This window comes from Saccoglossus kowalevskii, chromosome 19 (genome assembly GCF_978046115.1).
Source record: "Saccoglossus kowalevskii chromosome 19, keSacKowa6.1, whole genome shotgun sequence".
Taxonomy (NCBI): Eukaryota; Metazoa; Hemichordata; class Enteropneusta; family Harrimaniidae; genus Saccoglossus; species Saccoglossus kowalevskii.
The window spans coordinates 6,217,545-6,230,134 of NC_140659.1; the positions used below are offsets into that span (position 1 = coordinate 6,217,545).

The following is a 12,590-nucleotide window of genomic DNA, read 5'->3' on the forward strand; positions in this document are numbered from 1 at the left end:
TAGGGGGTCACCGGGTATGTCCGTGTCTCGGACGCGACGGTAGGGATGAGGAATATAACCGACCTAATTATTAACTTAAGAATGTATTGTTTTCTCATTTTCACTTATATTTACGCAACTTTGAGTGTTAAATATTTGTACACATTTTCCTGTACAAATAATATTCGATAAATAGGACAAATGTCTTAGAACGGACGCATTTTGAATAACGTTTATCCATTTGTTTGTCCGGCAAATTGTACCCTTCATGGCGTATATTGCCCGAAATATTTTAACGAATGAATCGGGCAATGTTCCTTGCAAAATTGGTGACCCCCTAGTGCGGGCTAAATCTCAAGCGATGAGTTTGTTTGAATCAGGTATGTAAATACAATGATGACGTGTACATGTACCTGGAAAGTCCCGTCTACCACATTCAATAAAAGAAACCGACACAAACCATGCGTATATCACTTCAAACTGTGTAACGCAAGCAGACATGGCTCCCGATTCGAAAGTGCCGACCCTGGCGGCTTCGTACCAAGAACGCATACGTCCTTGCATCGATCTTGTCGATTCGCTGAGAAGAATTGGTTTGGATAAAGATGTAGATCTTCCAGCCGTGGTTGTCATCGGCGACCAAAGTGTCGGTAAAAGCTCCGTACTTGAAGCGATATCGGGGGTTCAGCTTCCTAGAGGCAATGGTAAGTAACTAGGCAAGTATAAGAAAGAATGCATGTCTCGTTTATTTGTTCTACGATTTATGCTCATAAATAGTCCACATAAAAAGTCTCACAAAATACGGTCCCCCTAAATGAGGGCGGGGTTGCCGCTATAATATGCATTCGATGTCTGTACGTTCACCTCAACTACTAACTGACAGGTACATTTGGTCATTAGCGATTCTATGAAATGTCTGTTTCTCCAGTCAGCCAATTTTTATTAAAGGGCTTTGGTCGTCGCGCAGCGCGTGTTCGAATTTCATGTAAATAAACAATGTATTTACACGCGTTGTATACGTCGCTATGAGTCCAATATCAAACAGGACGCGGCACGACGACTGCCGCCGTAAAAGGAATGTATCCGACAGTCACACTTTCGGTTTCTATGTTTGTATAGTCACTATACGTACATGTATATGTGTGGCGGCGGAAGGGGGGGGGGGTACTCGTCTCCCTCTGGACAAGTCTTTGTTTCATATACATGTACTACGGTAGTAATTTATTTATCATGCAAACGTGGCATTTACAAGCCCATGGTGTAAGTAATGAGAGTTCGAGGCAATAGTGCGTGCGATTTTGTACATAAAGTCAACTCTATTTACTCTGGAATACACAAAACACCTAAACAAACGAGTATATATTCCTAGAAAAGGTAGATTTGTCTTTGTTCAGGTTTTTCGTAGAATCTTCAATCACGTGTCTCTCACTCTTGCTACTCAGCCACTACGTCTTGTCAAGATATACCCCACGTGTTATTTGGTGGTGGTTTACAGCATAGATGCTTGGGGGGGGGGGGGGGTAATATCATGGACTTGTACATTAAAGTAGAAAATCAGGTGTGGAGATTATTTTTTTAGGGGTGGACCATTAGAAATTCCAAACAAAATTGCACAGGACAAATCCTGAAAATAATTATTGTATGGAACAAAAAAAAAAAAAAAAAAAAAATCTTATTCTTAGGGAATTTGCCCAGTAAATAGTTTGCATAGTTTTTCTCCCATCACCCCAGACTTTACTCTAATGGTCCACCCCTTATGCGCAGTCTTTTTCTTTACCTGTTTCTTTATACGTTGATATTAATATATAGCTTTCTGCTTTTAAATGTGTGTTAGATTGTTTACTGTAATAGTATTGTGTGTTATTTTCTCTGTCAAATATTTCTTTCAACATTTTTTTCTGCGCTTTCCTAATCTGCCTTCCCGAGTTTCAATGCTGATCCGGTTGATTGTCTAATGTGATGGTCTGATAAGTTGTCTGACTCATTTCCTGAATTTCCCGTACGGCGATTCCGAGAAAAGTTACGTCATCATGTGAAAGAAATCTTCATAGTTTATTTGCATAGACGTCATGCTGTATTCAACCGCAACGCACAATGTGACACTTGACTTGTATGTGAACCTGGTGTTATCTCATTTTAACTTGGAGTTGACATCAGAGGGCTCCTTAAATACATCATCAAAATCAATCTCTCGTAAAATCCCATGTGTATTTGTTTGTAGAAATTGTGACACGATGTCCCATAGAATTAAGACTAAAAACACTGGATAACGATGAATGGTGTGGCAAAATACTGTACATAAACTACTCAAAGGAACAAGTAAACAAGTACATTGATAGCCCGGATGAACTTGGAGCTGCTATACGTACAGGTGAGATGACAACTGCACGTTATTTATTTATTCATTTATTTATTCATTTATTTATTTATTCAATGAATGGATTTATTATGAATGGATAGATGGATGACTATTCAATTAATTCTAGGCTGCTATACATATATTTACAAAAAAGACAATAATATAAAATCACATGTTACCAGATACACGCACATTGCAGGACAAACAAGCTGTTTCTTTTCTTCTGATAAAATGTAAGTTTGTGGCGTAGTCACATCTACTAGATGGACTCGTACTAAGACTGATATTAACCGTCGCTCAAGGGAGAAGTCATGTTTTAAAGTGTAAAAGTAGTTTACAAATTAACCAAATACATGTTGTATTTTCTTTTATATATGTTTTATAGCGAGAGGGTCGTCACCTACGTACGCGCGGGAATCGAGTCCACACGCTAACACGATAACAACACACGCTAAAAACGCAAAGGTTCATGGGTAGACGCTTGTTTGTAAACAATGACACGCTATGGCCATCTGGCGCATGCGCAGGTGACGACTCCCCCACTTTAAAATCTCCTTTTGAAGGGGTAAAATTTTTTGCACATGAAGTATCATTGTTCTCCTTCAACAATAGGGGGAAATGGAATGATTGGGTAAATGGTTGTTTTTTTTTCTCTCCCGAAATTCTACCCGGATCAAGAGCAGGGCTATGTTTCTAGGTGCCCAGTAAACAGTTGTGTCTACTGTCTTCGTTCCAGTACGTTCCAGTATTGTCCGATGTGACATTAATAACGCCTGTTGATATTTCAGCACAACAAGACATCACGAATTCACAGAAAGGCATCAGTAAAACTTCAATAACAGTTGAGATTCAGTCAGCCCACGTACCGAACCTGACTTTGATTGACTTGCCTGGTATTGCAAGGGTCCCTCAAGAAGGACAGTCTCGTAATATTGCAGATGAGGTGAGGAATTCTGTTGTTTGGTGGCGCTGTTCCAATACAATACTCATCCGGAACCTTTTCATGAGAGGTGGATGGAGCTTCGATATAAATGTCAACTCATTCTTTCATATTGTGGTTTGCTTTTTCAGACTCCGTGTCAATTAGTGTGACAACAGTATTGGCCACAGACTCGGGTCGAGTCGGGGGGGGGGGGGGGCTAGTCGCATGTGCTTTCTGAATTTGCGGAGAAAGGGGAAGTTCGATGTTCGCATGTCCACAAAACATAAAAGGGGATACTTTAAAATAAAGTAGTTAGTGAAAGTTCTACCTGAACCAAACTGACCAAATGGGCAGAAAGGGGTGAAATAGGGGTTTTTAATTTTTTCCCGAAAATCCGCATTTATCAAAAAAAGGTTACATTTTTATTCGAAAATCAGTGGACATTTTTTTGGATTTTGCTAAATACTTGTAAGTTCTACCCATACCAGATACGTACCCCGGGGTTCAGTGTTACGTTGTCTGGCCACACAATGTGCCCCGTTACCCGCACACATGAAAATGATACGCATGATTGACGATTAGGCAACCTCTTCGCTAAAATAGGTAAATCTTAATATAGGGGGAAACTCCTTAAAAAACGATTTCAATTTCTAAAACCTTCAAGTTGCCAGCGATTTTTGACTTTTTTCTTTTGAAAAATTACTGATAGAAAATATGTCCGGAAACCTAGGTAACCTAAAATAATATTACTGTATACTAGTATATACCATTGAACGGAATTGCATCTTTACTCCAATGCTTGCAGGCACTATAAGACTAATCCATGAGATAAAACAAATTGTGATTCAGGCTGACTCCAAACCAAAACACAGTTAAAAAAACTAAACGATTAATTTTAGACGGGTAACAGGTTTGTATTTCTTGTTAACGCAGACGAAAGACTTGATTAAAAAGTATATAAGCAAAGACGATGCCATTGTTTTGTGTGTCATACCTTGTAACGTTGATATAGCAACAACAGAAGCAATCAAGATGGCACAGGAAGTGGATCCCACCGGATCAAGAACACTTGGTACGTAAACTTTTTGAGAGACGTGAGTTTGAGTTGTATTTATTTGGTACATTTGAAGCAACACAGGTCATAGATGTCGTGGTTTATATGGGTACCGTGTTACGTGGGTAAACGCATTGGCCTGACCTTGGTAAGGTCCGCTGACAACATGGTGCGAACGCAAATGGTTGCAAATTATATAAGAGTAACATGAAATGTTTTACGTTTTCCATTGTCTATATTATGCATGACTTGCATTTTATTTCAGGTGTGCTGACCAAACCAGATCTTGTCGACAAAGGATCGGAGAATGTCGTGGTGCGAATAGCTGAAAATAAAGTGATCAATTTGAAGAAAGGATACACAATAATGAAATGCCGAAGTCAGCGGAACTTGGAAGATGCCATGTCACTGGAGGAGGCCATGGACGAAGAGGAACGGTTCTTCAGAGAACATAAACACTACAGGTTGGTAATGTGTTTTTTTATTTCTCTTCAGACTGACTGGTGTTTACTGAATTAAAATACTGCACTACTGAGTATATGGGCAACACGTTGGGGAAATAATTATGTAACATATTGCAAACTAAAAAAAATATCATTTATTTGAACAGTATATTTTTATTATACATAAATGCTTCAGTAATGTCACCGAGTAACATTTTAAGTAATATACTTTTATCACAATGCCAAAACAAAGATTAAATGCACATTTTATAATTTTTCCATGACATTCCGTACTTCGTTTCGCAAAATATTGTCTAGTAACAGTTTTGTTTTCGTTCCCGATTGTCATGAACCCGTAATAATTATAGTATAAAGGAAATAATAATATTAATAATAGTTTGTCAAATCTTTGCGAACCTCGTTAAGACGAATTTGGTGTGATTGTTCTGAAATATTGCCTCATCAAACTTTGTCACAATCCGCATTTCCGGTCAGGAGCCATCCATCTATAGCAGTGTATCATGGGTAAGTGAGGGGCGTATTATATTTCAAACGACGCACGTAACAAAGTGAAACTTGTACTCTTACAGTGTTCTCTCTGGTCAAGCTGGTTCCCGATTACTTGCACATCGCCTAACAACAGAGCTTGTGGAACAAATACTGGTGAGTCATTGTAATCCCATCAAACTCAGTTTTCATTTTTCATAGAAGCTTGGACTTCATTTCACATATTAAAGCGCGGTGGTAGTCGTGCAGCGCGTGTTCGAATTTCATGTAAATAAACATGTATTTTACACGCGTTGTATACGTCGCTATGAGTCCCATATCGAACAGGACGCGGCACGACGACTGCCGCCATATAACTGCAATGAAATATGGCAATGGCGTCATTGTAATTCGCGTACATTCTTTACAGAAATCTGTTCCCCAGATACAGCATGCTATTAAAGATAAACTTGAGGACACTAAGCAGGAACTAACAACGCTGGGAGAAGAAGTGCCAATGAATGACGTACAACGAATTGATTTACTAGTCAGAGTAAGTGTGTAATTTACCGTTTATGTAACCCCGTCAGCTGACATCTTTTTATATTATATCAACAGGGTATTATTTGATTGTTTTTTGACAATTCTTTGAACATCGGTGGACTACTAGTATTTGATCAAAACACTCGCTTTGTTTCATATTCCTAAGGCTTTTGATCTTCAGTACGAAAGTAATCTGTGAATGTTTGCTTCAAGTACAATTTTCGTAAAACAGGCTCTCTAAACATGTTCTGTCAAACTCATAATCTGGAACACACGAGTCTAAACCTAACACTAATGATAACTTAACCTTGCCCTAGGCGATTGTCACTGTGTGCTACAGACTCAGTGAGAAGGCCAAAACTGATTTCGCCATAGACTTAATTAAATTGTTTAAGGCCCACCTGTAATTTCTTTTCAAACGGACCGGGTTCACTGCGGAATAGCGCATTGGCATTTGATATAAGAATATCTACACAGTCCTGGTATGTATAATAGTTTCAAACATGCTATGCGTTATGGCTAGTACTTTGACGGTTCATACTTTTATCACAACCAATTCATTTCCACAGCTGCTGGACAGATTTCCAGATGACTTCAAGAACGCCGCCGAAGGTGTTTACAAGAACGCCACTTATGATAGATCAATGCGATTACAAACTATAGTGATGAAGCTGTATGACACATTTGCCGATGAATTGGAATCACTACAACCATGTAAGTAATACAATGATGTATTAAATATGTGTGTACCAAAATTATTGTGCCTTTATTTACTGTATAGATATCTTGCGTAATAGTTGCATTTATTATTATGCATAACGTGATACTTACTCAATTTTGATGACGTGGGTAAGTTGACTCGTAACCTCGAATGACACACATTGTTCGCAAAGAATTGTAAGCATCATCTGGAAAAGGAAAAGCCTAGCTGGTCTTAGCCATTATTTTCCCTTTTCTTTCTTTTATTCTTACAACATTGTATTGCCCTTGAACATAATTAAGACATGTGTTTTCTTAATAAACGCAATAAAAGAACCCCATTCTGTTTAACATGCTCACCAACACACTAAAAAACATGAAAAATTATTTAGCTCATTGATTTAGTGTACCATTTTATACTACGATATGAGCCACAGGAAACCAATTAAACAATGACACATGGTTATTTTGTAACTGCGTAGTTGCAACACAGCGGAGCCAGTAATCTATTTGAATAAACAAGCTAACGTCTATATGTAGTGGGCGCAGATAACATTGCGCAAGGCAAGGATACTTATGTATGGGAGGCCGAATTCTAGCATCTATTTGAACTTTGGATTGGCCCCAGGGAAATCAACATCATGTACTACAAACTTAGTTGGGCCGAACTTATTTGTTTGAGATCTAATTAGTGGAACAGCCTGACTACTTGTACTCGAGCTTCCCCACAGTGACATGTCTCTTCTCAATTTTTCGGCAGCCATTCAGACAGTCACTGTGAGGAAGCCGATACTCGATAGAAGAATGGTGTCCCAAAACAAATCTCATAATGGCAGCACAGAAAAGAAAATGAGAGAGGCTAGAACATTTCCTACCAAAGAATCGCATATGGACCAGCCCACGTCAAAGACAGACAACTCTACTGGAAAGTGCAAAACACTTGGTACTGAATCTCATGTTAGTTCAAAGCACGGTGATGGTGCTGCATCAAATAAAAGTGAATTGTCTTTGATAGCAAAGCCAGGAATGCATTCATCGTCGAAACGGTCTCCACTTCTATCTCCCGACGTTGATGAATGGGAATCTGTAAACGCCGATGATATTGGTGGTTATCAAGAATTCCTTCCACCGCATAAATCTAAGTCTAAGTTTCCATTTTTTCGACGAAGAAAAACTACTCCACATCGTCAGCATGTTGATAAGCATGGATCAGGTTTCCATGAAAGTTCATCCGGCAAACAATCAGCTGGCCATTCGATATCCACACCTTCACATGGCAGTATGGAAAACTTATCTTTTGAATCATTGACTGATGACACGAGTTCAGATGGTTCAGACTATTATTCTCCCAGAGAAGAGGTTTTGAGTCATCCAGAAGCAGAAGACCCTATGGACGACAGTGATGAAGAGAATGAAACATTGTGTGAGGAACGGTCTTATAAGGCTACGAATGCACCTGATGTTCCATGCAGTGGTTCTCCGGAGCTCACTTCAAGTGGAGGGGAGGAGGCGTCACGTGACACTATCATGTTTCAGCACTCACAATTAGGTATCCCGAATAAATACATTTATAAGCAAGTAGTATGCAAATATTCTCAGTAATTGTTTTGATTGTTCTCCATAAAATAATTAGGGTTGAGTCGTAGAATGATTTATCTGCTTAATAAGTGTATTAACACTGCGCATTGTGTTGTGTTGTGTCGTGGTTGGTACAGTAAGCACACCAAGACTCTATTTCATCTATAACTCAAACACATCATCCATTCTGCAAAAGAATTTCATAAACAATGTTTATGTCCGATGATGGATTCTATATAGATTTTCTAGAAGATGTGTAATACTTAATAATACATGCAGGTTATTTGTAATAATACAAATGCAGTGTAGTCCACGACATGTTATACCAACATTGCTCATGTATCGAGGCAATGATAAAGTAATCTATTGCCCAGAACAAATAAGAACTGCTTCCTCTAGATAAGCAGACAATATATTTAAGATATCCATTTTTAGTTTGATTTCAAATAAGCCTTACTCAATAATATGGATGATATTATTGCTACCATATGAATGTGACTATCACATTAGCTCAAATCTGGTGTTATATGTATAAAAAAGAATCCAGGACAATACGAAACTCGGCTTTATACATAACAAATACAAGGGGTGTATGTCAATTGACTGACAAGAAATGGATGGCCGCCATCGTATTATAAGACAATTTAATAAATAGGTGATAGCTTATTTGCGTTTTCTCTTCCAAACAGGCGATGAGCACTTACCAGAGATCAAAGAGGAGCTTGTTGAACAGAGAGGGTTGGAGCTACCACCGTTTGTCAAGGACAGAATAATTTGCGAGAATCTAATTCGTCAAATTCTCAAACAATTTATACCCCCCGCAGAGAGGTTGCTACAGGCTGTTAACATGGAAGTGGAAAGGATTGGACAAAGGCTAGTCCGTGATACATACAGTCAGTTTCCAAGACTACAAGCAACAGTGATGGTAATCATCCAATATTACAATCTAACATAAAAATCAGGCTCTATATATGTTTAATCTTGGTTACACCATTAATTGATTATGGTCGGTCGTAATAGCAACTGGAATTTACATGAAGTACTAGTGAATCTTTGAGGTTTTGTTCGGGTACATTGTATTTTGATAAAAAAACAATTGTGAATCAAGTGAGAATGTCTTTATTCTGTGATGCTGATAAACGTCCACATTTAGTAACTTGAACTTTAACTCCGAATTACGCGAAATATACAACGTTGAACAAAACAAAAAATATATGTTGCCCGTAACGCAAAATTCGGTTAACTGTTAATTAAAGTTTGAGTTACTATATATGGTTTCTAAAATATGGGCGTGGTCATTCGTGTAACCCAATGTTCGTAACTCTATGTCGAACGATTGAACATCTCCTTTATTCCATCAGAGTCCAAAGCTGAACTTTTACTGGCCGGGCATGCTTCATGAATTTGTTCATAGATGGTACGACAACGAATTAATCTGATTTTAAATTGGCTGTCGGGTGGCCAGTGTCCTTTATCCTTCCGGAAAATATACATTGGTCAACTCATTGTTTTCAAAATTTCGGATATGATATGTAAATCGCCAAACTAGTAATTAAATGTTATTGTTTATCCCGTTTTACATTAGAGTAAGTTCTGCGATTTGCAAACTAAAGCTGTTGCAAACTCGAAAAAAGCAATCGAAGACAAATTTAAAATGGAGGATATGATCCATACACGTGATAGGATCTATAAAGATACTGAGAAGCGAATGTTACACTCGATGTCAGCGCAGGCTCAGCCTACCACTGGAGGCAGTCGACCTGGTGTAAGCAACAGTCCACCGGATAATAACATGGATAGCCACTCCCGTGATTATGACGAGGATTATCAGGCCGATAAAATTCTAAGGGCTTTACAGGTGTATCTTAAAGTAAGTTTGACAATGTTATTAAAGTGGAGGAATCGTCACCTGCACACGCGCGAGAATAGAGTTCCAAGCGACGATAACCACGCATGCTAAAAACGTAAAGGTTCATGGGTAGACACTTGTTTGTAAACTGTATTGTGGAGATATGAATCATACGCAAGTCATACGCAAGATGTTACAGAACCGGTACTGTATTTAATTTAATTATTATTTGTTAACAGTTACATGGTACACCATTCTGCATTTTCGGCAATTGTTGTGAAAATAAGTTAATGGTATAGGGCAGTAAACTTATGTACATAAATCTCTCCCAACGAGTAATGTTTTCTATATATTGGCAGGTTGCTACGACTCGACTGATGGACGATATACCTTTGATGATAACATTCTATTTGTTGCAAGAACTCGGAAATGATATCAAGGTGGAAATGGCAAAGTTCCTGATCGAGAGAAACATTGACGAGTTCCTGCGAGAAGATGCAGCCGTGGAAGAAAGACGACTTTCCCTGGAAGCCAAAAGAGAACGTTTAGACAGAGCCAGCAGGGAACTTGCAATGTTTAGTACAATATAACAGCGGTGTTTGTACACATGTGGTTTGTTAGCTTTTTGTTGAGTTCGAAGGATTCTGAATTTTGTCCTGAATGTAACTCAGTTGATTGACATCTTGACATCGCACGCGCGGGACTTGAGTCCCAGGCGACGATAACAACACACGCTAAAACGCAAAGGCTCATGGGTAGACGCTCGTTTGTAAACAACGACACGCTATGGCCATCTGACGCATGCGCAGGTGACGATTCCCCCGCTTTAATACAGTGACTAGTAATGTGCTCAAATATTTTCAAAGAGGAATCGTGATGTCATTAGGGCATCACGTGATAGTTTTTAGTCTCCGGGCGAGAATTGGCTTGAATACTCTAGAAAGGTTTGGTTAGAATTTGTAAAAATACGAAAATGTTTTTATTTTTTCAGAGTATATTTGTATAAGTGTAAATAAAGTGCTGTGCTTTAATGTTATAGGTAGTATAAATCTGTCAAAATGTTACAAATGGGATTCACTGTAAAGTCAAGATTCATTCCCCCATCTTTGATGACGTCAGAAGTATATTACTTATACTGGATTCTTACTGGATGATGGATGTGTAAACAAACTTGTCACTTATTATCGCCTAAAACTGTAAATTGAGTTTACACATTGATTATGATAAAGTACATGCCTTCATGAAAATCGCTGTTTATATAAACAAAACATAACGTATTCACTGCCCAGTGAATATAAACGACCCATTTACTATTTCCCCGATGACCTAGTCCTATTTAGCAGCTAACCAATTAGACCACAACGTGTAATAACCAGTCTCATACTATAATTATTTTAAAATAGAATTTGTAAATAAACATTTCTAAAACCAATGTAATAGTTTTGAATAAATATTAAAAAAGTGGCAACAAACTGGAATGCGTAGCTTGTTACATTTATCGTAGAATCGTAAATAGTAAAACATTTCCAGTAAAGCAATTTCAAGATTTGTTGATACTAATCTTGGTAATTCTTTTATCTTAAAATTCCTTCATTTTGGATGTACGAAAGCGAAATGCCGTAAAATCTCATAAAAGAAACACTAGTGGCTGGACCACTTATACAAAAGAAGAAAAAAAAAAACGTCCAAGCTGGGGCCCACATTACGACAATAAAACTTCGTGGAAATTAGACTCGCATCCATGAGAAATAACACACATCAAATCAAATCGCGAAACAATCCATCAGCCTCAGTCATACATCACTGCCAGCCGTCTGTAGTGTAACCATGTGCCACAGAGGAAGCCCTCGTGCTTACAAAACGATTCAATTGATTGAGGGCGCACTACAATCTCCCGAAACCTAGCATTTTGATCTGGGTCATATACTCGCTAGTCTGAGCAGATTTTCGAAACTAATAATGATTTGTTTTTTTGCCATTCAATAGAGATCAAATAATCTGAAACTTGTATGACATTTATTTATATTTGATTTGGAGATGAGGCCAAATAAAATAGTGTGTTTCTGGTAACATTGGAAACAGAAGTAAGAGAAGGATGGAAGGATTTATTTTATTTTATAATAATAACCATTTATTTTACAAAAAATATCTAATTATTCACAATTCATTATTCCGCGCTGCCACTTTGCCCATACTATTATATGAGAATATTTTTGAATAATACACCACATCTTGCATGTACAGGTTGACATGTTGGTTCAAACGTGAAGATTTTCAAGTAGAAATGACAGGTCTGCGTACAAATGTCCATTGTCCAGTTTCGTCATAAAAAGATACAGGGCCGAATTGAAAAAAAAAATAGGCAAGATCGGGTTACCAGAAACACAATATATTTTGTATTTTTATAGTTCTATTTAATGTCAAAAAACATTCACTATATAAAAAAAACATTCAGACTAATCATGGCGCTTTGCAAAGCTTAGGATTAATTCTATGACATAGAGTAGTGTGCAATTGAAAATAACAAGATTTCAACAACACATGCAGCTTATAATGTTTTCATTGCGTCTGAAACACAATAACCATGATTGCGACAACCCAGACGCAGTTCATAGTGTAAAACCCGCAATGTGTGAAATATACCTACCACATCACAAAATATTTTTCATTCCAAAAGA

General features: G+C 37.9%; 1 protein-coding gene across 1 annotated transcript; it reads left to right on the forward strand.

Moving 5' to 3' along the window:
- Positions 1-432: 432 nt before the first annotated feature.
- LOC100376259 (uncharacterized) lies at positions 433-10,948 on the forward strand. Its single transcript, XM_085493525.1, has 12 exons — positions 433-683; positions 2,201-2,350; positions 3,127-3,281; positions 4,194-4,332; positions 4,580-4,778; positions 5,348-5,420; positions 5,674-5,796; positions 6,356-6,500; positions 7,246-8,034; positions 8,753-8,988; positions 9,649-9,933; positions 10,272-10,948. Exons 1-12 carry the CDS (start codon positions 479-481, stop codon positions 10,500-10,502), a joined length of 2,730 nt encoding a protein of 909 aa, XP_085349651.1. The 5' UTR covers positions 433-478; the 3' UTR covers positions 10,503-10,948.
- Positions 10,949-12,590: the final 1,642 nt, after the last annotated feature.

What these genes read in the sequence shown, in the direction of transcription:
- LOC100376259 (XM_085493525.1), top strand. Translation starts at nt 479, where the DNA reads ATGGCTCCCGATTCGAAAGTGCCGACCCTGGCGGCTTCGTACCAAGAA. An exon ending in CTCGTAATATTGCAGATGAG is followed by an intron (nt 3,282 to 4,193) that starts GTGAGGAATTCT and finishes TTGTTAACGCAG; the next exon opens with ACGAAAGACTTGATTAAAAA. An exon ending in GAATTGATTTACTAGTCAGA is followed by an intron (nt 5,797 to 6,355) that starts GTAAGTGTGTAA and finishes TCATTTCCACAG; the next exon opens with CTGCTGGACAGATTTCCAGA.